The sequence below is a fragment of the Toxotes jaculatrix genome, chromosome 17 (genome assembly GCF_017976425.1).
Source record: "Toxotes jaculatrix isolate fToxJac2 chromosome 17, fToxJac2.pri, whole genome shotgun sequence".
In the NCBI taxonomy this organism is placed as follows: Eukaryota; Metazoa; Chordata; class Actinopteri; family Toxotidae; genus Toxotes; species Toxotes jaculatrix.
Window position 1 is genome coordinate 7,485,378 of NC_054410.1, and position 27,311 is coordinate 7,512,688.

The following is a 27,311-nucleotide window of genomic DNA, read 5'->3' on the forward strand; positions in this document are numbered from 1 at the left end:
TCTCTAGGGGCAGGAGCCGCTCTGAGCACATAAAGCACTTTTTTGGAGCATTGACGGGGCCTCTAAAGTAGGGGATCTATTTATACCGGCCTAGTGCTGTCTGTGGAGCTGTCCAGTGCTGAAATGGATGGGGATTCATGCTGTTTCATTTCAGCCACTTCTCCTTTCTTCCTCCTCCGCTTTCTCCTTCTCCAAAGTCTTTTCCTTTCTCCCATCTGAATTATTTCTGTCAGATCATACTTAGATTCCTTCTATTTCACTCCCTTTTCTTTCTTCCTTCCTTCCCTTCTCTTTCTCTCTTTCTTCTTTCTTTATTTTAGTACTTTGATTCTCTTGTGGGCTCTTGTCAATTCAGACTGGTTTACATGCCATTCTTTCTTTGATTTCTTCTCTTTTGTTTTCCACTCCCTGCTCACTCTTTCCTCTCCTCCATTGTAGACATATTGCAGGAAGTGGCCATCCCATTTTTGCAGCTCTCTCCAATTATGCTTTTGTTCACAAGATATCTACTGGGACTGGCTCGCATGCATGAATGAACACACACTCAAGACTCGAGGACAGGCAGACACACTGACAAGAGTAAGAACGTGGTTTATTCCTCTCCCCTGCCAGTCCACGGGTCAGAAAATCTCCTTAAAGCTACACGTTGTTCACATACTGTTGCGCTGTCCCTTAACACGTGTTTTGGTTTCCTTTAGGGGCCCACACTGCCCCCAGTCTCTAGTTACTCAGAGGGATGAGGCAATCAGAGAGGCTGGCAAGGGCACCCTGTTCACTGTGGGAAGGAGTAGAAAGAGAGCAGGGAAGAGAGGGAGGGAAGGAGCAAAAGGAAAAAAGAGGCCGATTGTGGGAGACAGAGAGAAAGGGAGACAATGAGCAGTGGGAATTTGGGGGTTTGTGAGGGCTGGTTGAGACGTATGGAGAAGGGAGAAGAGGGGTAGGAGAGGGAAGAGAAGCAAACAGATAGAAGAGATAGATATGGGGAAAAGGAGGGGACGGGGGAGGATGGCCAGGAGGGCAGGTGGCTCTGTCATTAGCTCCAGATTAAAGCAGAGGGCAACTCCAGAGGACTCACCTCTGATTCACACAGTAGTACTGCAGGCAAGGACAAGCATCCCGGGAGACATGAAGCACACACACACACACACACACACGTGAGCACATGTTGAAAACACAGCAGTGATTCACAGGATTACCCACAGGCTCATGAACACACACATAAACACACACATAAAGGCATATAACACCCCCCTTCTCATTCAGCATAACTACACACAAGATACACCGTGACTCACGAGAACATGACTCCCACACACATGCCACATACAGAGAGCCATGCAACACACATACACACATAAATACACATCGTTGAACTAATTAATCAAATCTCCTGTTTTAATTAGGATTCAGATCAGTTGCTATGGGAACCTTGCCCCCTTGGAATCTTAAGGTAAAGACTCTGGTTGCTGCTGCCGCCGCCGCCGCTGCTGCGGCTGCCTCCAATGACTCTACAGGAAGCTGACCGAGGGGGACAAATTCATAATACCTACAATGATTCAGCCGGCTGCATTCTACATTTCGTTTTCACACAGACACATTTTTCTGGGGAGGCCCGAGGTGCCCGATCTGAGCTTCAATTTGGGCTCAGTCATAGAGAGCGGCACAAAAGTGGAAAAAAATGGGGAATTATGATGGCACGCGCTGCAGCCACGCTAATACAATACACCTTACCATGAAAAGGCCATATGTGTTTGCATTAAAAGGGGAGCTTCATGGTTTGCCGAGGCCTATCCAATCCATCAGGAGCCTGCCATTTTTGCTCTGAGAGTATTCACGTGGTGAGTCACGTTAAAAACACTTTCACACAGTTCTAAAAGGCTGCTTATCCTCGCTATTACCATAGCCCAGCAATTTCAGCTGAGCAATGGCTCCGTGCTTGCTACAGTGTGCCTGGTGCCAGAACTTTTGCTCTGAAAACATCATTCATGGTGTTTTCACAGGGACTCCATTAGTGATCAATAGGAAGTGTTTGGGAGTACCAGCTCAGTGCTTTCACTTTCTGTCTGACTGCTTTAAAGCAAGTTAGAAGAATCAATATGCTAACATTTATGTTAATTTTAATCAGACTGAGGAAATGTTTATACAGTGACTAATATCTGAGCTCTATTTTAAGCATTGTGGAGGTTTCAGTGTTAATACAGTTTGATTTCACATGCTGATAGACATACTTATCTCAAAAGATGAGGATGGAAAGGCCCAAACCGTAGTAGAACCACGCCGCCTTCATCCGTCCTGAGTGTATTAATATCAGCTCAGGTGAAGGCTGGACCTGATGAATCAAAGGAGGAGAGGATGCCAAGTTAAGCCATTAGGATACAGGAACTCAGGCGTGTGTCTGGCTCGCCGGTTGTCATGGTTGCGGTGTTTATCACCTCTTTCTGCCGACAGAAGCCCAGGGGCAAATCAGATTGGCTTCAGACAGAGAGACGCAGAGAGGGAGAGAGGGAGAGTTAGTGAGTGAGGGGGAGGACATATTGGCACAGCAGAGGGGTGAAATGCCAACACGCTGCAGAGGGGAGGCTGAGGAAGGGCATTGGACAAATGTCAATGTGGCTTATTCATGATAAGATTTTTGTTTTTAACCATCTGACTGTGATTAGTGGTTTGAGTCAGTCTAATCCAGCACATCCTTATTTCAAATCTCTTTCATTAACTCACCTGAAGATTGTTTTGCTTTTTCTTTTGTAAATAAACCACTAAACTTTTAATCTTAGCCTGTGTTGACCACTTGCAGATTTGTTGAAGGCATTATTAATGAACTTACAAATTTTCGAAATGCCTTTAAATTTTATGGAAAAAAATACAGATTGGCAGCCCTTTAATATGAGTCTAGGCAAGCATCTAAATTGTGGACCATCCTCAAAAATCTGGTGTAAGATTTGCCCAACATCCCTTGTGGCCTATGTCTGCCACCTAGCGGCCCCTAAAGCAATCATCCCAGCTTGCGGCGGTATACAGGTGCATTAAAAGATGCAGGGGGTACAATTGTCATGCAGCACAGAGCCTGTCGTGTGGCTATAGCCGACAAGACAGTTTGCATCCGTTTCAACTCTGACCGGTCTGAGGACATTTTAAAAAAGAAAAGCCGAGCAATTACGAGATTTACCGGTTATGACAAGTGGTCGGTTGAACTCTCTGAAGCCAGCAGTCATAATCAAAAACAGATGGCGAACAGCTGCCGGTTACCTCCAGGTGGCTACTTGTCGCCTCCGCTGCTGTCCCATCCCCTGCAGCTTATTGCAATGTAACCGCTCCTGACTGCACTGAGCACACGTGTTAAGGCACAAGCCACGCCCCTTGGCCTATACAACCAATCAGAGGTCGTCACAAGTAAGGGTCGACTCTTCTGAGCGAATCACAGCGCTCGTTGTTGGAGGAGACGCTCGCTTTCACATATGCAGAGGCCCCTTGTGCTGTGAACAGGGAAGAAGGTATGGAAACATAGTTATCGCACCGGTTTCACGAACTATTCCTAAAAGTTGTTTTCGGTTTGGCTTTAGCCTTGAAACAGATTCCTACCTGAGCCACCTAAAGCGTCTTTTAAAGAACATTTGTAATATGTTCACATTAAAATCTACTTTTAGCCTGTAGCACCCATTTATGGACTTTTATAGTCATTTCTTCTTCGGTGTTTTTTATTTTTTATTTTTTTTAATTTAGTTTGTTTGGAGGTTCTTGGTGGTCTCAGTTACTGTGCCTGTGCAGATGAGAGGTTCAGGTTTTGGTTGGGGTGGTCTTGCTGGGTCGTATTTTAGCTGACATCCAGCTGAATAGGGCGAAACCACCAGACAGCCTGTGTGAATAGCTGTATTGTGGGCGCTGGCTGGTGTGTGTGACAGCTCAGGTTCAAACCTACAGGCCTCTGCCACAGACAGAGTCTTGGTTAATCTGTGCTGTGTCGGTCCCACTGGTTTCTGGGCTTTCATCTGCTCCTCACTCGTCTGTCAGACAGGGTCTTCATCATAGCTCTGTTCAGGCTGACACGGTGTGTTGCCGTGCTTAGGAGTAAATTGCCGGTGACAGCGAGCTGTCCTGTTGTTTATGATCGCGCCTTGCTGTCAGCCCGCAGTGCCAAAGTCTCATCATCTCTGCTGAGGATGCCGCAGACAAACAAGTCCAGAAACGCCCCGACGTCTGACTCTTCGGGCTCAGTCCAAGCAGGAGCCGCAGCAGAAGATCCGGAGCCGGTGTCCCGGGAGGTGAACCTAGCTGCGGGAGATGCAGGGGGAGGAGGAGAGGATAATGTCGGAGACAGCGAGATCACCAAATCCCCCAGTGACCCCAAACAGTACAGGTAAAGGACTCTTCCGCTGCACCATTTAAAAGAAATATATCCACACTAAAGCTTTCATATTAGATGCTGCCATTCTCCCGAGTATTTAAATTATTTACATACTTTAGTCCTGTTACATGATTTATCTCATCTATTTAGTTTATCCTCAGGCATTGTTATTAATATGATTTCATGTGCAATGATATACATCAGAGGATACTATTTTCTCTAGTTGTGAATGTGAAAGTGCTGAGGAAATGACCCAGATCCACTAACCCAGATCCGAAAATGATATCGAGCCTCTCTTCCAGCCGGATCAGTACAGTATTATTATAGTTTGATGGGACGATTTCATGCTGTAAGCCCACACCAGTGCCTCGGGCCTCTGTGGGGCATACACAGAAAACTTGCTGTGGAAAAAAAAGTGCAGGAGAGTCTCAGAGGGGTGCAAGATGCAGTCTGCAAAGAGACATTTGGTTTAACAGCCTGTTCAAAAATAAGAACAGAACTATGAAAGCTGTTTCCCAGAGCTCTCTGTGTTGTTTCACCTGTGACTTTACTTCCTTCAGGTACATTGTGTTGGAGAACGGGCTGCGAGCTCTGCTCATTTCAGACTACAGTGGTCCAGCATCCTCAGAAGACGAGGACACAGATGGAGAAGATGAAGGGGAAGAAGAAGAAGAAGAAGAGGAGGAGGAGGAGGGGGAGGAATCTGGAGATGAAACAGGGGATGAGTCTGGGGAAGACGACGACGACGAGAAGGGCAGTGATGACGATGAAGATGATGACATGGAGGGGAAGAAGAGGAAAGGAAATGCAGAGAAACAGGTGCCACTTGAAAGTTTTAATGTGCAAATATGCTCGACTTTACTACTTTTAGCTGATATTGTGAGAGGAGGAAGAAAAATCTGAAAACTATTTTAGTACTGTTTAATACACACAACTTTAAACACATCAATAGTAAGAATAAATAGTTTATTTATTACGGACTGACAGCCAAGGACTTGGTGCTTTAGTAACAATTTACGGCAGCAGGATTTTGTATGTGGGATTGTCTCAAAACAAACTAGAGTGCACATGTCCATTGTAATTAGGGAACATGTCACCCAGTACAACAGTGTGGCTCATTCATGTGTTTTTGGACAACAATGGATCTCTGTGGCACACTTCAATAAGCTAATCAGGCTTTGGCTATGAAGGCAAAACATGTAATTATAATCAGTTCATTTGTTGGTTTTGGTCTCTTTATGGGGTTTGTTGACAGAAAAAACATAAAATATCACCAGACTTATCCTTTAAGTGGATTGCCAGACTCAGAAATGACTTGATTTCTTGCATGTTTCAGTCTGCAGCTGCACTGTGTGTTGGCGTGGGCAGCTTCAGTGACCCCAGTGACCTCCCCGGCCTCGCCCACTTTCTGGAACACAGTAAGTAATTAACCCGAGAGATTCAGATCATCTCTGTGGAAAAGTATTTCTCATCCTTTGTTTGACTTAATTGTGTATTCAACTTATTCCCTATCACTAATCACAGTATCCAAAGCATGCCAGATGTGGTTTATTGTTTTAGTTATTTAATGTGCCCTCTCAGCCTGTTTTGTCTAGTTTTACTTCACTTAATAATATCTGACACTTCCCAGAATACCCTTCTCCTAGGGCCAGATTAACCCACCATGGAGCCGCAGGGCAAAAATGAGCTTGTGGGCTCCTTTTGACCCACTTTTCCTTCTGTTCTCTGTGTACTGTGTATCAAACCAATCACCTCCAATTACTTATTCAGTTTACACAGAAGACTACACAACCAGCAGTACCTGCAGATAATTTGGTATATATCAGTTTTGGTCATTTAAAAACTTTTTTTTTGAATGAATATGCACCTTATAAGCAAAATATTGCCTCAAATCACTAGATTTAGATTTAGACTCTGGTGTCCGTATAAGAGAGAGCATTAGTATGAGTCCTACTAATGCAGGACTCACCATAAGGCCCTCAACATTTCAGTCAATACTGGTCTTTAGTTGTGCATATTCCAAGATTTAGAGAATAAACACATATTTAATTTACTACCTACTACATTTTTAGGGCATTTCAGAGTTCCCACTTTGCCTGGTTGGTATTTCAGCCTTTCATCCCCTAACAAAGGAGAGGCAGGAACTTGCTGCATTCACTGTGTGCAAGATGGCAAGAGACTTTCATATGTCCCTCTAAATTCTGAATTGCATTCCACTCTATTGATGTTGCTGTCAGCAGAGAAATTGTTATATCTGTCTCCTTTACTGATGTGACTGTTGAACATTGTTCCTAAATGGTCATTCTGTAAGGAAGCCCTTGTTCATTCTTACAGACTGTCATCAAAACTGCCACCAAACGTTCGCAGCAATATTTAGAGCTAGGTGCGCAGCTATTTCTGGACAAAAAAAAAAGAAATCAAACTCTGTTGTGGCTCAGCTAGAAATATAACTCAACACTGTGTTTGGCCAGCTGTCCACATAAATAAGCAAGAAAACTGCAGACGCAAGGAACATCACCAAGTAACTGTGGAGGAGTTTTCTTTTTAAATTCCCTTTTTTTCTTTTCTTCTCTTCTCTTCTCTTCTCTTCTCTTCTCTTCCCTCACCTACTGTTTTTCCCTGCTGTGTCCCAGTGGTGTTCATGGGTAGTGAGAAGTACCCCTCAGAAAACGGCTTTGATGCGTTCCTCAAGAAGCACGGAGGGAGCGACAATGCTTCCACCGATTGCGAGAGGACCATCTTCCAGTTTGACGTCCAGAGGAAAAGCTTCAAAGAGGCTCTTGACAGGTGTGGAAGCATCAGAGGGTTTTAGTTTTTGGGGAAGTTGCTCTTAAGAAGTGGACTCCTAGAGAACCATCAGTTAACTTACAGATAAACCCAAAACAGGAACAAGAAAAGGAGAAATTAAACTTGGTAAAACACATAAGACATGTATGAAACTTATTCCATACCAACTACAAGATGATTGCACTTTGGGCACCCTGTGACACTTAAAGCTGCATCCTGGGATTGTTGTGCATACAAAGAAAACAAACACTGTCACACACTGGTACGTAGTCCCTTATGATGGCCTCTCTGTCCTATCACCCTCTTAGGTGGGCTCAGTTCTTCATCTGCCCCCTGATGATCCGAGATGCCATTGATAGAGAGGTGGAAGCCGTTGACAGTGGTGAGTCTCGGCACCTTTGAGCATTGTTTTTCTGTGCTCAGAGGTTAAATTTCAGCTTTTGTGCTTGGAGCTAAACTTCTCATCATCTGCGTTGCCACATTCTCTGCATGCAGCTCTTTCGCACACCATCGACTGCCGCCTTTCTCTGTCGTCTTGAGTTTTTCTGTCTCTCCTGTCTGTCAGAGTACCAGCTGGCTAAGCCGTCTGACTCCCACAGGAAGGAGATGCTGTTTGGCAGTCTGGCCAAACCTGGACACCCTATGGGCAAGTTCTGCTGGGGTAAGTTGGCAAACACAACCACTGGGACACATAATACACACGAGGGCCTCCTTGGGGTATGTTCAGCAATAACAAACAGGAGGAACCGAGACCAATGCCAAGTTTCCTTTCTTGCTGATATCCCTACATTTGTAAACCATTTTTCTACGGTGTTTTACAGTTCTGTTGAATTGATTGCTCACTTGTGACAACACTAGGGAATGCGCAGACACTGAAGCAGGAGCCAAAGAAGAAGAAGATCAATGTCTATAAGCGGCTGCGTGCCTTCTGGAAGAAACACTACTCTGCCCACTACATGACTCTGGCTGTGCAGTCAAAAGGTTTGGAAAATCTATCCCATTCATTACACATAAAGAACTAATCAAATAGTATACTGGTTGATGTGGGATTGATTTAATAAATTTTATACACCATATGAATTGATCAATTGAGCAACAATTTAAAAAAAAATCGTGTCACAACTCTAATAAGGATTCACTTCATCTATATTCAGCAAATTGCAGATAATCATTTCCAAATCAACTCAAATTGCTATATTTCTCCAAAGTCAGACACAAAATATCTTAACACGTTTTTTTTTTTTTCCGGGTTTCACAGAAAATATCACACAGCTAATTAACTACAGCAAACAAGTAAAATGATGACTAGTGTTGACATTTGTGCTGAGAAAAATCCTCCTCGTGAAACAGCTAAATTATTGGCCTTCTGTATAAGGCAGATTCATTTATGCTCCAACCTCTAGTTCTCGATAAAACTGTCTTCATCTAAAAAGATCGACCAGTGTAAAGTGATGCAAAGTTGTCACAGTGAAGACTAATTGCATTAAAACTACAAAAATTGTATATAGTCAGTGTTCAAGTGGAAAACTGATAATGCATTGAAATACTGATTGCTGATACTGTATGCTGACACTCCAGCCTCCGCTCCTGTATTAACTGACTTTTTTTTTTTTTAAATATATGTGCCGCGCTAACACATTACAAAAGCTACAATAATGAAATAGCGCTTTTTAGTACTGTTTTATGGTTTGTTTACATTTGTGATGTATAAAAATTCTAAAACATGGATATTTTCAACTATTATTTGGTTAGAAACACATAAATTATAATATTTCATCAATGTTTTATTAATAATAATATGTATGAATATACTTGTTGTCTATTGGGTGAAACAGTTTATGGATTGGGCCTTTTTTTTAGGGTCAAAGCTCATAGCCAACACTACAGTTGCCTTAAAACCCTCTGCCTCGCACTGAATTCTCCCCATAACCCAGAATTATGAGTTTTCAGCCAGAATTATTCAGACACACTTAAGCACTAATTTATCCTTCTTCACTCTGTCTGTCCTTTAGAGAAGCTGGACACTCTGGAGGAGTGGGTGAGAGAGATCTTCAGCAAGGTGCCTAACAAGTGAGTGTTGAAGAAGAGGCTCTCAGTCACTGTGATGAGGTGCTGGTGTGATATAGATTGAGTGTGAATATCATTTGAGACTTTGATACTTTCAAATGTAAATGTCAAGCCTTCTTTGGCTTCTTCTTGGCTTTTTTTCTTTTTAATTTCTCTTCGTTTCACATGTTGTTTTTCAGCGACGTACACCTGAAAGGGATAATTTCTGCTTAAAGTTGAGCTGAATTATTTTTTTTATTTTTTTCCTACGGATCTCCACTTCTCTTTGCTTTATGAGTGAATGCTGTGGGTTTTTTGTTTTTTTTTAAAAGAGAATCAACATGCATGTAGCATGTTATGTGAAAACCACATAACCTCCAGTTATTAAGGCTTTCACATCAGTTTAAAGATTACATGCTCCTGAATGAGCTGATTATTTTTTTTCTCATTTATGAGCTTATGAAGTCTTCTCAAGCAACTTTAGCTCTTTAAGATGAACTAAATTCATTTTCATTCAACTAGAAACATGAAAAGTTGACATTTTGAAATATCTGGTGCAATAACAGTAAGAGATATTTTCTCTGTTGTTTTCCTAAAAACATTAGAGATTACAAATTCATTATGGCGGGTTTAATACGTGTTAATGACTTGTGGTGACATAGTGACATTGTTTAATTAATAACAATGCATTCATCATTGTTGCTTCTCATAATTCTGTTTTTTATGTCTACAGTGGTCTGCCCAAGCCAGATTTCTCTGATATGCTGGATCCTTTTGAGACACCAGCCTTCAACAAGCTCTACAGAGGTATCTGTCTTACTTCCCACATTGTTTAAAACATAGTAAAGCAGAAAAAAAATCCTCAGCCTCACAAAATGAGGTTTATTTTTTCAGACTTTCTTCTAATCTTTGTTTTTCCTTATCCATTGCTGGATGACTTTACCTTTGGTTAAGCTGCTCACAACCTGTGAACATATGCAAACAGATAAGATTCTACAAGATCGGATAGCTTTGATTGAATGGATCATGAGCCTAAAAGGTTGTGGACCAGTGCAGCAATTGGTTATCTTTCCATCACAGTGTTTTGTTTGTTTTTTTTTTTTTTTTACTGTTTGTGTGTGTGCAGTCGTTCCTGTTCGGAAGGTTCATGCTTTGAATATCACCTGGGCTCTTCCTCCTCAGGAAAAACACTACAGGTGAGGAGATACATAGAGTATTGCAGGGTACATAAATGAACAATTAGACCTATAACCTACAACAGACCATTCTTTCCCCTGACCTGAGATAAACTGCATCAAATGTGTTTGTTTCTCTTTTTTCCATGTCCCTGTCTTCTTTCTGCAGAGTAGTGCCTCTTCATATAAACACAGAATTAGACCAGCCAAAAGATCCCATGCTTTGCCCCGATTGTAGAGAGATTGCATCAATGTTTTTTGTTTCTCCTTTTCATGTTCTTCCCTCCTCTTTTCAGAGTGAAGCCTCTCCACTACATCTCTTGGCTGATTGGCCATGAAGGCACAGGAAGCATCCTCTCAGTGCTCAGGAGGAAGTGAGTGTTATTGCCTCTGTCTGTTTGTTTTTCTGATTCGAGGGCACTCTAGAACCCAGTTAAAAGGTCTTCAATTTGCTGGGTATACATGAACTTTTTCATGCTCTGAGCGAGCACTGAGTGTTTGAGCCCGATCTTCAAACTACATGCTTTGCCAGCCCACTTCATGATGTGATTCATACATTCTCATCCCTGGATGTGGTTGTACAAGAGCATTTCAGCCTCTTGTTGCTAAGTGGCAAAGTGATTCGCCAAACTCTCTGTAGTCCCACAATACCACGAGCCCATCCAGCAGTCCCTTTGCCATCAGCACCTCTTGGAGCGTTCAATAGAATAGTCCTGTTTACAGTTTGTGCCGTTTTCAATTGTTTATGAATTTGAGTGTACTCAGTCTCAATTCCCGGTCGGAACAAAGTGCTGAGGCAGCAGAGTGGCTGTTTTTATTGAGTTCAGACAATCACAACGTCAAGGGCAGAGAGGCAGGTTTGAAATTGGGGAATGGTCTGTCTGTCTGTGTGTCCATCACGCACACTGTTTGGGATGCTGATTAGATGTGTTAACATTTAAAGGGCCATACTAATGTTTTTACAGGTTTTAGTGCATTTACTGTACAGCCAGATCAATGAAAATGTGTTCTCTATTTCACTGCCGGCCATTTTAAAAAGCACATCGCAGTTTTTTTTCATTTATTTTTCCCATCACTGGTTTCATTTCATTTCAGTGTGCAGTATAAAAAACCTTTGGAGATTTTAAAACTTTCTTGGTGTGATCCATCACAGTGATGGAGCATCACGGTCCTTTGTACTTGTACAGAGTTGGGGGAGAAAAAAAAAAAACCTAGCTTTTATATGTGCATCATCACACAACTAAAAGATGTATTTATACAGATAGAAGCAGACATGATGCTCACTTTGAAGGATTATAAAACCCAGGTAAGTTCTGTAAGCAGTTTTTCATGTTTAAATGAATAAAAAACTGCCAACAAATACAAAACCACTTAAATGTTTGTTAACTTCTCTGCAATCAAGAAACATGAAGTGACACTGTTTCCACTCCTTGTCCTTCATGTCCATTCTCTTTCCAGTTTACGGCAGTGAATGAATCCACACCAGCAGTCCTGCTTTAAAATCAGTGTTAAATAACTGGTGTTTGTGTCTGTAGGTGCTGGGCCCTGGCTTTGTTTGGAGGAAACAGTGAAACTGGCTTTGACCAAAACACCACCTACTCCATCTTCTCCATCTCCATCACCCTCACCGATGAAGGATTCCAAAACGTCTACCAGGTAAAAAAGACTCTTTTTTAATATTTGTCTGTATTTCTGTTTTTGTATTTTTTTTATTATTTATTATTATCCTGCATTCAGTGAAACACTGAGTGAGGCTCAGGAGAAATCAGGAAAAAACAGCGAGCAGTTTACACATTCATCTCCAGTCCGTAGTCTATCATCTAGATCATTTGTTGTCTGATCATACAGAATCAGTGATTTTCGTTTTTGTGTTTTCTTTGTGCACCCATCTGGCCTATTTGTCTTATTTTCATTAATGCAGCAGATCATTTCAAAGAAGCAACCTTTGTTTATCAGTTGCTATGACAACTCCTGTGTTAAACAGAGAGGCAATTATTCAGCACTGTTTTCTGATCTTAAGTACTTCATGGAAAAATGTTTGTCAAGAAACTTGCATTGTTGTATGAATTCTGCGGCAGCCTTGAGGATGTTTACTGTGAAGAGTGCAGGGCTTCATCCTTCACTCTTCCATTCAGAGAGGATTAACCTGACGTTCTTTGAATCATAGGGTGCTAGGGGTTTTTTTTGTTTGTTTTTTTTTAAATGGCAGTGCAAGGTGTTAATGCAGTCAAGCGTTGCTTGCAAGGTGTGCCAAATAAGTGTGGTACTTGTAGTGTTTTGTTAGTTGGAGGTGTGTGGCACACATGAATCTCAGCGTGATGACAGTAAGATGCATCAGTGCACTGTACCGGTGGCTGTGGCCAGTCACATTAGCTTCAGTTTAGTGTTTTCATGATTAACTGAGTCAGCATTTGTTGTTTTTAAAGTGAGTTTTTTTAGATAAACAGACTTGAGTAAATGGACTCGAAGGTGGAAAGTACTGGAGACAGCACTAAACTGTCAGTCTTGCCACCAGAATTGCAGTTTGCTGCTGGATTATCAGTGTCATGCAAGCAAAAAATAGACTGAGCTAAAAATAGTGCACCTCAGAAAAATGCTTCTTCACAGGTGCAAGGCTACAGTTATACAGTGAGTTCAGTTTACTTTGTTAGAAACTTGCCTTTGTGAGCTCATTGTGCAAAAAGGACAAAGCAACATTTAACAAATCCAACAAATAAATACATCATTTAAGTAAAACATATTTAAATACATAAAATACCATAAATATATAAGATGAGACCAGGAGAGAGAACTGGACTAGTTCTTGACTGGGCGCTGTTTGCATGGGGAGCAGACTTGGACATAAGACGGAGACCACTAACCTTTCTGGAATCTCCCATGGTTGCCTGGAAACTGGTCTTGCAGAAGAAAAAAGCGTAGTTGTCTAAAATGTCAAACTGTTCCTTTAAAGTGCTAAGGATTTGCAGCTCAAGAGTTGAATAACCTGAGCATATGAAAATACAGAAAATACTGCAAATAATTACAAAGAAAACCATGAGCTGAAAACAAAAGGTACCTCAAAGGGCCAAAGGTTTATTATTCAAGAGCTGAACAGCCTATACTCTGTTGCATGCACCCCTTGGATCCACAGAAATGATGAAAGTCATACTTCTCCTCCCGTATTCTCTTCTTACAAACAGATTCATCAGGACTGAGAATCCTTTTGTTCACAGTGGATAATTATTACTCTTAAGGCGGAGCTGACATTTTCATTTACACGTTTGAATCTCTAAAAGGGGGCGAATAAATACACACATTACTTTCTGTTCAGTATTTTTAAATGTAGTCACCTTTTCCAAATGATTGTCATAGCTTCTTCTAATGACTGTAATCATAGCCACTGTGATCGGCAGCCTCTTTCTTGCATCAGTGTAATTGTTATGCTTTATCAACATTAACTCTGCATTTCACTTAAGCCTTATCATTAATGGCAACAAAGAGGGATTTAACAGTAATTTTACCAGTAAATGAATGTGGTGATTTTAGTTTGTTAATGCTGAAACACTTCAAGCTGTGAGTAATTCTTGTGTGTGGTCTTTTTCAGGTGACTCACCTGGTGTTCCAGTACCTGAAGATGCTGCAGACACGTGGACCACAGCAAAGGCACTGCCTCTCTCTCTCTCACACACAAACACAAACACACACACACAGTCATACAAAACAACACAACAGTGATGTACAAAAAAAACTGCCTTAATATTTAAACACAGCTTATTTATTCTGTCTGCCTGGCATTTTTGGTACATTGTAGGATAGGATGTAGTAAATACTTCATTATACTGCATACTAACAAGTTGATGTATTTGGTTGGCTGTTTGTTCATTTATGTATTCATGCATTTTATTATTTTTGTTTTTGTTATGTTCCTCAATCTGCCTTAAAGAGTGTTGATGTCGTGACATTTGAGATTTAGTCTGGGATGAATAAGGATGATAATCCCTTCTCTCTATCCGTGTGTTCATGCATTCAGAATATACGAAGAGATTCAGAAGATTGAAGCGAATGAGTTTCACTATCAGGAGCAGGTAAGAACTCAAATATCCGTATGCTGCTGTGTTGGAGGCTTTTTGGACAAACAGCAAATTGTGTCATGACCACTGAGATTGATTTCCTCTTTTTCAGATTGACCCAATAGAATATGTTGAGGACATCTGTGAGAACATGCAGGTGTTCCCTAAAGAAGATTTCCTAACAGGAGATCAGCTGATGTTTGAGTTCAACCCAGAAGTAAGTAGTTCAGTAGTTCGGGGAGTGAACCATTTCAGTGTTTTTTTTTCTGAAATCCTATACTTCCTTTTTTTAGATACAAATGTTAATGAAACAGGTCAATCAAAAGTGGAAAAATCTAGACATTGTTCCTGTCTGATATGTTAATGGTTTTGTAGCTAACACCGTTATTTCCCCGAAATATATTTGCAGGAGTTCTTGGTGCTGCCTTTGATTGGTGGAGATTATTTAGTATCAGATGTTACAGTCAAATTGTGGCTTTGCATATTTTATGTGATGACTGTAACTTCCTGTCAGTGTTTCTGCTGCTTATTGTGATTGACAGCTGAAATAGTTCTCACATAAACAAGCAAAATTTAGAAGCAGTTGGAGTAAAGAAAAAAAAACAAAAACATTTTACTCTCCAGTCTTTGCTGAAAAGTTGACTTTTCGCCTGTGTGTCTGTGTGTGTGTCTCTGTGTAGGTGATCAATGCAGCTCTGTCCCTCCTCACCCCTGAGAAAGCCAACCTGATGCTGTTGTCACCAGAACATGAGGGCCAGTGTCCCCTCAGGGAGAAGTGGTTTGGCACACAATACAGCGTGGAGGGTGTGTTTTCGTGTTTCTGTATGTGTGTGCGCCTGTTTACTGACAGCGCAACAGCTCCTTCCCACAATGTAGGAATTCAGTGAATACATTGCCTTTTTTCCCCTTGTGTGGTGATATTCAGCCTGATATAGTGCAGAGAGCCAGCAGGAGAAATGCCAGCTCTTGTCTCTGTCTTTTAGATGGCGAACAACAGTGTTGGTACAGCATTTAAATAAGAAAATGTACAAAACCACTATTTGACTTTCGTTGCGTTAAAGTCCTAAGATGACTCAACTCAAATGCAAATCTAAAATGCAAATATGTCTTGTGTGCTAATAGATGTTCTCACTCCTCACAGACATCCAGCAGGAGTGGATGGAGCTCTGGACAGGACACCTGGAGCTGAACAATGACCTCCACCTTCCCGCTGAGAACAGGTTCATCGGTGGGTGAATAAGATTCTTCACGGGTAAAAATAGTGTGCTGCTTGAGCCAAAAATGCTTCAAGTGTCCAAGAAAGCAGTCATGAAGAGGATTTATTTCGGTAGAAGAGGTTGCGTGATTTCTGTGTTACCTGTCAGTGATTTGACAACATATGTTTTTCATCCCCCACCTCAGTAATAATTAAAGTCCCAATTACCTGCTGATTTTCAGCCAATTCACTGGTTATTCCATAATTCAAGTCCAGTCCAAAGAGGTACTTTGCATTTTAAAAAATGTACAGCGTTAATGAGTTTCATTAGCTCAGCTAAGAAGGAAGTAGAAAAGGATTTTGCTAAACTGAGAGATCACTTGCTATCATCAGTCAGCTCAGACAATGAAAGAAAAAGTAAAGATAAAACAACACTTCAGAGTAGCGGCTAAAGTAGCCTAAAGCCACTGTCCTCAAGCTGACATTCAGAGAGGGCTATAGAGTTCTGGTAAGCTTGCTTCTTTCTAACTCCACACACAGCATTGTTTGGCTTAATATTAATCTAAAGTTACAATTCTGGTCAAATTTTAAGGGCTGACACGTTTGGGCATTGTGTTCTGTTTCTATGTTTTGGAAGGCCACAGCACCACATGGCCAATTCGGACAAAATATGGAGAGACGATTCATCTTCACTTATCAGCCCAAGGGTTCCTGAATCATTTATTGGGGGGGGGGCAACATCTTTCGCTGTGTCAACGAGTTGCTGCATGTTTATCCCCAAACTGGACACACTGAATTGTTGAAACTCACACATTATTTATGAGATAGTACCAAGTGGAATAATGATGATTTGCTGTTTATGTGCATTTGCTCAGCCACTGACTTCACCCTGAAGCTGTCTGACTGCCCAGACACAGAATTCCCTGTCCGGATAGCCGACAGCGACAGGGGCTGCCTGTGGTACAAGAAGGACAACAAATTCAAAATCCCAAAAGGTGAAGTGTGTGTGAGTGAATGAGTGTGTGTGTGTGCTTGTACAGTGTTAATCATTTAACATGTAAATTAATATGATTAGAGAGGTGTTGACACCCGTTTGTCCTCTCTCCTGCTGCAGCCTACATCAGATTCCACTTAATCTCTCCTGTAATCCAGCAATCTGCTAAGAAGTAAGTTCAGGCTCAGATAAAACCTTGTGAAAATAGTATTTTTTTCTATTGCTGTAACACTTATTAACGTCTGCTATTGTTCTGTCACCCCTCACTCACTCTTTCTTTTTTGATTTTTATTTGTTCCCTCCCTCCCCTACCTTCAATTTCATCTCCTTGTCCTTTTCATCACTTAAATCTACTGCCCTTTTTTCTTTCCCTTTCTCTCCTCCATCCCTATGCTTAATTCTTGCTCTTATTTATGTTCCTCTCTCTGTTGCTGCTTTTTCTGCCTTGTTTCTTTTCCCTCTATCTCCCTCTTTCCCCTCCAACTCATCTTTCTCACCTTTCCTCTACCTCTGCCTCCTTCACTCCTGTTTCACTTTCCTCCTTTATTTTTTCCTTTTTACCTTCCTCCATCTTGTCCCTCTCTCCATCCTCACCTCTGTCCTCCCTTCCCCTTTCAGCATAGTCTTGTTTGACCTGCTGGTCAACATCCTGGGCCACAACCTGGCAGAGCCGGCCTATGAGGCTGAAGTGGCCCAGCTGGAGTATAAACTGGTGGCCGGTGAACACGGCCTGGTCATCAAGGTCAAAGGATTTAACCACAAACTGTCTGTGAGTGAATGTATCAGGAGAAACTGCACATACACAAACAGATATGGATACGATTTAATGCATTAAGGCACAGCTGAACAATAAAGTGCAACACTGTATGGATAACCTAATGTTAAATGCCCTGTAGGTTACTAATATTTACTTGCATATTTTTAATTAAACATTATAGATCATAACAATAGGCATCAACAATCAGAATTTGTCCTTGTGTAAAATGTACAGTATTCCTAATAAACCACTTTTAACCTGTTTAAAAGTGGTTTAAAAATTAAGTAGCAACAAAGTCACTGGAAAAAAAAAAAAAAAAAAAAAGCTCAGTGAGACATAATGCCATACGTGCATAGTCACATTTATTCTAAACACACGTGTGGTTGTATTGTTCACTCTCACGATAATGATGGTCTGTCTTTCTGTCTGTCTCTGTGCAGCTGCTGTTCCACCTGATCATTGACCACCTGGCTGATTTCTCTGCCTCCCCTGACGTCTTCAGCATGTTCTCAGAGCAGCTCAAAAAAACTTACTTCAACATCCTCATTAAACCTGAGAAACTCGGCAAGTGAGTTGTCTGTCTTCTCTCCTTTTTTTTTTCTTTTTTCTCTGTCTTTTCCACCTTACTTTCTGTCGCATCACCAAGTCTATGATGCCTTCTAGTGGTGAAATGTGTGACAGCCTTAAACAGAAGGGCCTTCTCCTCATGTCATCCTCTTTTTCCCTCACTCTCTCTCTCTCACACTCCTCCTCCGTGTCCCTGTCCTCCTGTCCTCTTTCTCAGGGACGTTCGTTTGTTGATCTTAGAGCATTCCCGCTGGTCCATGGTAGAGAAGTATCAGGCTCTGACGGCCGGTCTGACCAGCGATGAGCTGATGGAGTTCAGCCGGAGCTTCAAGGCCGAGCTATACGCGGAGGGACTGGTACAGGGCAACTTCAGCAGCACTGTAAGGCGACAGCAGTCAGAACACAGACAAGTGGATTGATTAACAATAAAACAGGCACTTGTATCATCAGATTCTGAGTGTCCCTGACATTGTTCTCTTGTTTTGCCGATTCCCTCTCCTCGCTCTCTTTCTCTCTTATCTCTACCTGTTCATTATCCTTTTATTGTATTTCCTCTGCAGGAGTCAGTGCAGTTCCTGCAGTATGTCACAGAGTAAGTCAGCTCTTACACTGAATGCACTCCCTAATGAGAACACTAATACTATACAATCAAATAGATTTGTTTGCAGCCATACACAGTAATTTGCATTAGCTTCAGTTGTTCAGTCCACAGTTCCCCTTTCACCGTCTTCACTAGTGTTTTTTTTCCTTTTTTTCCTCCTTTCAAACTTTCTTCATACTCTCTTTCTTCCTCTCCTCCTTACCTCTTTTGTTCTCTCTCCACTTTCCTTGATCCCTCCTTTCCTCCCCTTCTGTCCTCCGTTCTCCTGCTCTGGCAGCAAGTTGCAGTTCTCCAAGTTGCCAGCAGAGGTGCCGGTGATGTTCAGAGTGGTGGAGATTCCTCTGAAGCACCACATCTGCAAAGTCAAATCACTCAATAAGGGAGACGCCAACTCTGAGGTCACTGTTTACTACCAGGTATGCACACGGACACATCTGCAGCACGTCAAAGCTTAATTTTCAACATCATAACTTTAATACCTACCAATTATAGCATCTTTTGTTTTTATGCTCATTATTTACCTCCCATTTTACTTTCCTTCTACTGTTTATCTAGTCTGGCCCCAAGGCCTTAAGGGAGCACACACTGATGGAGCTATTAGTGGTGAGTACTGAAGTGTTTTATTTCCTTTCCAGTCCATCACATCATCCCTTCATCCTTTACTGCATTGTTGTTGCTGTCGTTTTTCAGATGCACATGGAGGAACCCTGCTTTGACTTCCTCAGGACCAAAGAGACTCTGGGGTGAGTTTATCTGATAATATTACCATTCAGATTTTGACCTTTATTTAAAACCATTTCGGATAACTAAAATGGGGCAACACTTTAATTTCCCCTATTTAGCATTTATTAGCATGATACAAACATTTAATAAATGGTTTATAACATACTATAATTCTGTTATACTTAGCTATAAGGATAGTTTTAAGAGTTTATAAATGCAGAGTTTCTGACAATTATAACCTCCTATGAAAATGTGTTTTTTATTATTACAACAGTGTTTTGCCACAATATAAAAAAAGGTTTTTTGTGCAGGTCTAAAATGTCAGACCAAATAACTGCACCAGTAACATGGAAACAGTAATTTTCACATTTATCCACACTTCACTCTGTCTCTGCTGTTAACTACTATATAATCAAATTCCACCCTTTTGCTTTTATTATAGAGTGCCAAGTTATTTTGATGTGTCTCGGTTTATCTTCTTCTCAAAATCTCTGATCCTAGCTGTCTTTGTTTTTTTCATATCTCCTGCTGCAGGTACCATGTCTACCCCACCTGCAGAAACACCTCAGGTGTGCTGGGTTTCTCTGTCACCGTGGAAACACAGGCCACCAAGTTCAAGTGAGTCTGCAACACAATTGTAACCTTTTATTCACCCAAAAGCAAGATACGATTTATCTCAGCCGCTTCCCCAAAAACCGAGGTATAATCTATCTTAGTGTTCAGCCAAAACCCAAGCTACAATTTATCTATGTGGCCCTGGAAAGAGAAGCCAGTGGAACTGATGAATGACTAAAGGAATCAAATACACCCTATGGCCTATAATATATCTCTTTCCCTTCATGAACTTTTTCCTCTCTCAGTACCGAGCTGGTGGAGTTAAAGATTGAAGAGTTCTTGGCTTCATTCGGGGAGAAGCTCAATGCTCTCACTGAGGAGGCCTTTAATACTCAGGTCTGTGTCTGTGTGTGTATTGTTTTGTGTGTTTTGTGAGCTTCCTGTGGTTATGGAAAAGTAAAAAAAAAAAAAAAAAAAGTTGCAGCAAATGATACATATCTAAAAAGTTTTAGACATCAAAGTTGTTTTCCAAGTTACTGTGGTGGATTAATAACAGTGAATTTCTAACCTGCTGTAGAAAATAGAAGAAGAAAAGTGTTTAGAAACCCTGTGTGCTGTTTGTGTGTGTTTTGTACAGGTGACTGCTTTAGTGAAGCTAAAGGAGTGTGAGGACACACACCTCGGGGAGGAGGTGGACAGGAACTGGGCCGAGGTGCTTACACAGCAGTATGTGTTCAACAGGCTCAACAGAGAGGTGAGGACACCATGCACATGCACGTGCACATGCACACACGCCAAATAAATGAATGGATCATGTATTGGCTATTGCTTTCATTCCCCTACTTCCAATTCTAACCTTAATTTTCACCACAGACCTTTACCTCATCAAAATGATTGTAAACTTTTACATGGCAGTAACTTATGCGAGGATATTGTTAGTATTAATTCGCCATATGTGCCCTGTCCTTTGCAGTTTGGCTGAGCCTTTATTTCTATTTATTCAACTTATTTGAAATATGAAACACACAAAAAAAACCTGAGCCCTAGTTCCAAGTGCTGCTCATTTCTGGATACCACCTTCCTGACAGCAGCTTGTGCTAAATCTCACACCTAATACTGCTGAATCACTGAACTATTTTAAAGCTGCATTAATTGGTTTATGACCTCTATGGACTAGAAGGACATGAAAACAAATGGACAGGCATGCAGCCCTGGCATATCACCTTTTTAAAGAGTGTATGGCTAAGGTGTTAGCAAACAATTGCCAACTTACAAATGGACCAGATGCATAGCAGATTTTTTTTTTTAATCTCACTGGAGTCATGCTTCTTACCACCTGTCAAATGTAAGTCCCATATTCACTCTCCTTTTAGCTTTGGCTTCATCTCCATCTACTCCTGAGGGAAATATCTGGCTTTTTAGCCTGCTGTGTGGTGCTGGGCAGGCTGCGTACAGTTAGTTAATGAACTGATTTAATGATGGTGGTGAGACTGAACCAAATACTAAATGAGCCTTAAAAACCCCCCCACAAAAGAGAAAAAAGAGACTGGGTGGATGATAATTCTGTGGTTTTGTCATTGATGTTACATGTGTTAATATGAAAATATTGATTAATAGAAGTTAAAATATCTATGGATGTCACGTGTCCTTCGGCCCCCATCAGTGTTCTCCTCACCATCAGTGTTTCTGTGTGTTCAGATCGAGGCTCTGAAGCAGATGACCAGGGCTGAGCTGGTCTCCTGGTTCCAAGAACACAGAGCACAGAACAGCCGCAAACTCAGCGTGCATGTAAGAAACACCTTTATGTGTGTTAGTGCATGTTTCACAGAGAAAACGAGGGGTATTTCGCATTTTCCTTTCCTTTTGTGCACACTAAATTTATCCCTGTCTCCTCAAGGTGGTGGGATTTGGTGCTGAAGAGAATGATGATGAGGGCGGTGGTAAAAAACATGAAGGAGAGGGCAGCAAAGAGGAGGATTTAAGTGGCTCTACGTACGGCGAGGTGTCTAAACTCACCTTCCTTCCTGCCTCACCCAAGTTGGCAGGTGCCATTGCCATCATGGATATTCCTGCCTTCACTGAAGGCCTGCCCCTCTTCCCCTACCACAAGATACTTGAATAAACTCGTACTCAGACTATGAGACGGGCCAGATGGCTGAGCTTTGCCTCTTACTGAGCCTCGTTTGGGGACACTGGCTCATTAGAGATGCAGGCACTTAATATGTGGAGGTGAAGGGAGGTTGAAACAGCTTCGGCTTCTCTCTGGACCTGGATTCTGTCTCTGGGGCCCAGCTGTAGATTTTACTTACACTGTGTGCATAAGCAAAAAGCCTGGAAGTGATGATAGAGTTTTCTTTTAGCTAAGTGATAATCTATTCTGTTTTCTCACACTCAATTATTTTCTATCCTCAGACAGTGGGAGTGTGGAAGCGCTCTCTTTCTTTCTCTATCCCACACTGACTGAAAATCTTTGAATCGGATTCTCATTTATTTGGTTCCCTGAGCTCTGCTGCTATTGCAACACTGAAATCCTGTCTTTTTACACTGTTTGTGCTGGGGCCCAGACTGAGTTTACTACCATTTTAAAATCAACTGTGAAAACTGTGGACTTGCCGAGTCCTTTGAACTCCAGATGTATGTGTTTGAGTGATAGTGTGCTGGATTTCAAGCTTTGCCGTGCGCTACTGTTATTAGCTGACCTGGATTGTGCCATAGTATAAAACTGCAAAGAAATAAATCAATGACTGATGAGTGAATGAATTAAGCCTACAGAAAACATACTTTTATCTATTAGATTGTCTTTATACTAGAAGTAGGATATAAATCTATTGAAATACGAGACTGAAATTCGATTTGTTTTGATTTTTTTTTGTGTGCATTTTCTCTAAAATTCAGTTTATTTTGATTTTTTTGGTGCTTTTTTCCCTGTCAGCTTGTACTAAAGCTGGAAGGAATTTAAATTTACACCATTGTGACATTTTGTTTATTTTTCTTTTCTGTAAATGTCAGCTTAACTGACACACCAATTTTCTTGACATACAAATTATGTTAAAAAACACTACTAGCAATATAGATGAATTTTGCTAGGATGCACTGTCTGACAAAGGCCGAGGTCTGTTTAAATTCAAAAGCACGCTGATGACTCAGTTTGCCATCGGCTGTTTAATTTAAGCCTCTTTTATGTATGTTAAAATTGTTACTCAGTCTCTCCACCTTTTCCCTGAAGAAAAGGTTGTTGCAGGCGATACTGTGTGGGCTTGTGGCTGGTGACACTCTGCACTATTGAATGTAATTAAAAACTAATCCAGAGCCCAGCACAGCAGAGCGTGTTAACAGACCTGACTAATATGCCCACAGGAAGGTCTCATAGTGTAGCACAGTCTTCGCCTGCAGTGTCCTCACATTCTGTATAATGATAAACGATGGATGGCGAACCAGCTTGTCCACATAAATAGTACAAGCTCTGTGTGCACTGCAGGTCTACTGTATGGGCTTGTTCAACATCTCATTCCAAACCCATGACAATTAATGTACTGTTGTAACCATCTCCACTCTTTTGGACCTGCAGGACAGTCAACTTCTTATTTTTTTCTTCAATTTTTTTCATCTTGTGCACAAAGGTAATTTTACTTAGTTAAATAAGTAAAGAAAGGGTTTTGTAACTGTTGGCGCAAAGCTGGACCCACTGTCCGAAATATCATCAAAAGCAGCTGCAAAACCTTAAACCTGCATTAACTATTTTTGGCCACTTGGGGGCAGTGGATTCAAGCTACAGGTTAAAGACAACTGACATTATCACCAATGGTGAACCTGTTAGCTAGATGGGTATTTACGCATCCATAATTTGGAGTGTGTTTCTGTTGACCTGGTGAGTGTAAATCCGATACTCACTCTTTTAGCTCTGTTTTGGTCCCCACCCGCCGACATTAGTCTGTTGGTTTTTAGAGCTTGAATATCAGTTTAATTTAATCTTTTGGATAATGCCACATTAAGCATTTAAAGTATTCACTTATACGAATAGATGTCAACTTTAACAAGAAACAGGAAGTTAAAAGTTCCCCAGGATTCAGTTAGTTACACTTTGGGCTACAACAACCTTTTTTTTTCTCCTGGATTTACAAAGAGCGTCTTTTTTCTACAATTTCCAAGCAGTATTGTAGACGTTTATTTGCCATCAGAGATAATGATATCCTTGTAGAGCATAAATCACTAAACAATCAAAATATATGTGTATTGTTTCTGTGAGCTGAGATTTGAATGGGTTGTTACTCATATTGCGGCAATCGGGCGCTGGGGGTTTCAAAGCACCGTCATTGCTTCCTTGAGCTGTACATCACCGCGACTGCTGCTCCTGTAACTGTTGATAAGCAGCCAAACTACAATAACTCACTTCCCATTGTTATGAGAACATCTGCATGCACTTGTCCCTTTCACATCACACAGTTTTCTCTCCCCCTGTGCCTCCCTTTGGTGAAAACCCCCAAAAAGACCCAAAAAGTAGCCAGAATTATCACAACCTGCAGAGCTGGGCCTAACTGGTTTGGTTTAGGGTAACCCATCTTCATGGTAACTTTAATAGACCTTGATCACTGCAGATGTTTTGACATGGTAAAGCTGGTAAAGCACAGGTTTAATTGATAAAATTAAGGCTGTATTCCAGTTAGTTAGCCAAGAGGACAAAAAGGAAGCCCTGTTAAAAAAAACAAGTAACTGTACCTGTGGGAAGGATTTTGTTGTTACACTCCTTTTAATGATCCTATGTGAAATTCACTTGACAGGTTCTGGGTAGCAACATGCAGTACTGTACAGTCCCACAGAGCATTCTTGGTGAAGACAGAAAATCTAATTAGCTTTTGTGATCTGAACTGTGCTCCCTGGTTGATCAGCTGCCTTAATGTCTTCTGTGGGAGTACAGGATATTAAACACAGGCCTCTTGTCCTATATAGCACCAAACCAAAAAGTACTGTAGCTTTGATGGACAAAATTGATTCTCTGAATATGAACTACTAGCAATGAATAAAGGCACTTTTTAGCTTCAGAAAAGCCCCGGCACTGCTTGTACTGCTACCATACAACTCCTGAACTGTGTGAACTGGGATCCATCCTTAAACACGAAAAAGCCTGCAGTTCTTTGAAGCCTGAGGAACTTGAAAATCTATTTTCACACTTTACACCCCAGGATCTCACATAAAGGTTTAGTAATGTCCCAATGTGGTGAGCTCATAGAGGCCATAGAAAGCACCTACTAAAGACTATTTGGCCTTAGGAAGATTGGAGGCTGTTAGAGCTCTTTTCAAGTTGGTTCAGTGCCACCAGGCATTCAGCCTCATATTTTCACTTTGTTACCTCAAAGTTTGAGCTTTGAGATTTCAAGTGATATTTTCATAAGTTTCCTTCTCCATCTGTAGAGGTAGGTGCTGCATATAAGAAAGGCTTTATTGAGTTTGTGTTTTTATCAGTGTAATAAGATTTATTGTAGCTATATACTCCTTGTCATCATGCCTCACTACAGGCCAGCAGACCATTTTTGCCTGTCACTGGCAATAAAAGATTTCATAATTCATGTTGAGGTTGCAGTGAGACATTTTGACTGTACCTTCTCTTTTCAGAATAGGTTCAATTTTAGATTTCTAATAAAGAGGTCTCCTTTAGAATAATCTGTTACTTACAGGTGACATTTTAATGACCACACTGCGTTTACAAAGACACATGTCCCGGAGGCTGTACTTTGTTGTGTTTTGAGCTAAAAGCTAATGCCAGCATGCTGACTTGCTCACACCGACAATGCTAAACATCAAGTTTAGCAGGTATGTGGTTTAACATGCTTATTATCTTAGATCAGGGGTCTTCAACGTTTTTCAGGCTAAGGACCCCGAAACTGATGGAGAGATGGAGCAGGGACCCCCTACCCCACTATATTTTATAAAATTGTGTTTTAAACTGAGCCTAGTGCCAAGTATAAACATACCTTGTTATTGTGCATAAGCTATTCAAAGAATACGCAGGTTCATATATTAATATTTTTATTTTAAACGTGCAAGGTACAGGGAGTAGGGTGGCTGTGTCACTGCCACTTATAAACATAGGTATCTCCTTTTCATGTGGGATCTTAGTTAGCTGCGGGACCGAATAGGCTCTAGGCCAATTGAATTGTGCCAAATGATTGGCACAGTAGCGAAAGGGGCGGGTCCTCCTCTTAGTGTGCAGGAGGCTTGGAGGGACAGGTCTAGTCTTTCACAGCAGTCTGTTATATATTTGCTAAGATGTTATTGTCTGGACCAAAGAGATGGACAGATTGACATTGCCACTCATAGAGCCACGCTGCTAGCATTGCTAAAATAAACTTACCATCCCTTTATCTCCAGAGTTTACATAAAAGGAAGATTAACTTTCCAGCAACTTGCTTTAAAAACATACCATGAAACTTGGGAAAACAATGTACTATTTTTAAAAAAGGACACATGAAACTTCTCATCCATACATCCTGTGCTGTTATCAGTGCTTTTGAGGAAAATGAAAATGTGCTTTCTCCTGTTGTCTGCTTGTGCAACAGAGAGCAGCAGTGTCTCAGCACTTCTTTGGATCAGGAAGTCATAATTCAGCCTTTGGGGTATGTAACTGTGTCACAAGTAGTATTGCCGGTAAATGAACTCAGCCTGCGCTGTCAACAGTAACTGGTGGTCCTGCTAAGAAAGGCTTTGTGACTTTGTCCCAGAGAGTTGTGCTCATGCTGTGTTCTACTGTCAGAAGCCATTCTGTCTCATTCGCTCTCGGTCTCCATCTCTTAGACTGAGTACATACGCAAAGAGGAAGCGAATCACAAATGCATGCAGACAGGCTTGCCCATGAATCAGAGAAGATTAGATTTGTTCAGCGCGCACACACACACATGCTCTCGACTTCACCCTTTGTAAACTTTCCACTGCTACACTCTGTGTCATTCCTGTTGTCATTCTAATTTCATCTGAGGGTGAGTGGTTGTGAGTCGTTGTGTGTGTGCGTGCCTGTTTGTGTGTGGCTGGGAGAAAATGAGAAGGAAGGTAAATGGAGGAAAAGATGGTGTTAAAGAGACGGGCAGGCCAGATTTACGCGTGTTGTTTGTGCGCTTTGTGTGTTTCTGTGAGCCGTGTATAACATTGTGCTGGTTTTAAATTAATCAGTGCAGTGGGGTGTATCATCTAAGCCGCTGTAATGTGTCGACTCCTTTATTCGATTTGAGCAGTAATCTTAGAACTCCCCACTGGCCTGCCTTCATCAGACCCCTACCACAAAGCTAGCTTAACTTAGCCACAGAGACACACAGAAGCAGACAAATGCTAAAGAGATGAGCCATTTTTCTGGATCAAAATTACGCTTAAACAGCTGTAGCCAGGCTAAATCTCCTCATTATATGGGTATTATGGTTAAGATGGACCCTGCTTGCTTGAAATGGTTTGCTTCAGCTGCATCAGGGAATTAGAAAGATGAAGATAATGTAGCAAAGATTTCCAAACAGTCCTTTAGTTACATGTATCTGAGG

At 41.3% G+C, this 27,311-nt stretch overlaps 1 protein-coding gene across 2 annotated transcripts; it reads left to right on the plus strand.

The window, feature by feature from the left end:
- Positions 1 to 3,435: 3,435 nt before the first annotated feature.
- nrd1a (nardilysin a (N-arginine dibasic convertase)) lies at positions 3,436 to 23,958 on the plus strand. Of its 2 annotated transcripts, XM_041061171.1 has the most exons (32): positions 3,436 to 3,491; positions 4,123 to 4,354; positions 4,903 to 5,161; positions 5,679 to 5,760; positions 6,976 to 7,129; positions 7,438 to 7,511; positions 7,695 to 7,790; positions 7,988 to 8,110; positions 9,142 to 9,199; positions 9,909 to 9,982; positions 10,302 to 10,371; positions 10,647 to 10,724; positions 11,886 to 12,006; positions 13,934 to 13,992; positions 14,360 to 14,414; positions 14,512 to 14,616; positions 15,080 to 15,203; positions 15,541 to 15,627; positions 16,470 to 16,589; positions 16,709 to 16,760; positions 17,207 to 17,357; positions 17,786 to 17,913; positions 18,130 to 18,292; positions 18,473 to 18,504; positions 18,791 to 18,929; positions 19,069 to 19,116; positions 19,204 to 19,256; positions 19,771 to 19,854; positions 20,097 to 20,187; positions 20,429 to 20,545; positions 21,490 to 21,579; positions 21,689 to 23,958. In XM_041061171.1, exons 2-32 carry the CDS (start codon positions 4,158 to 4,160, stop codon positions 21,911 to 21,913), a joined length of 3,309 nt encoding a protein of 1,102 aa, XP_040917105.1. In that variant the 5' UTR covers positions 3,436 to 3,491; positions 4,123 to 4,157; the 3' UTR covers positions 21,914 to 23,958. The 2 variants fall into 2 exon arrangements, with proteins under 2 accessions (XP_040917105.1, XP_040917104.1); XM_041061170.1 differs by having other exon boundaries at positions 19,069 to 19,256.
- Positions 23,959 to 27,311: the final 3,353 nt, after the last annotated feature.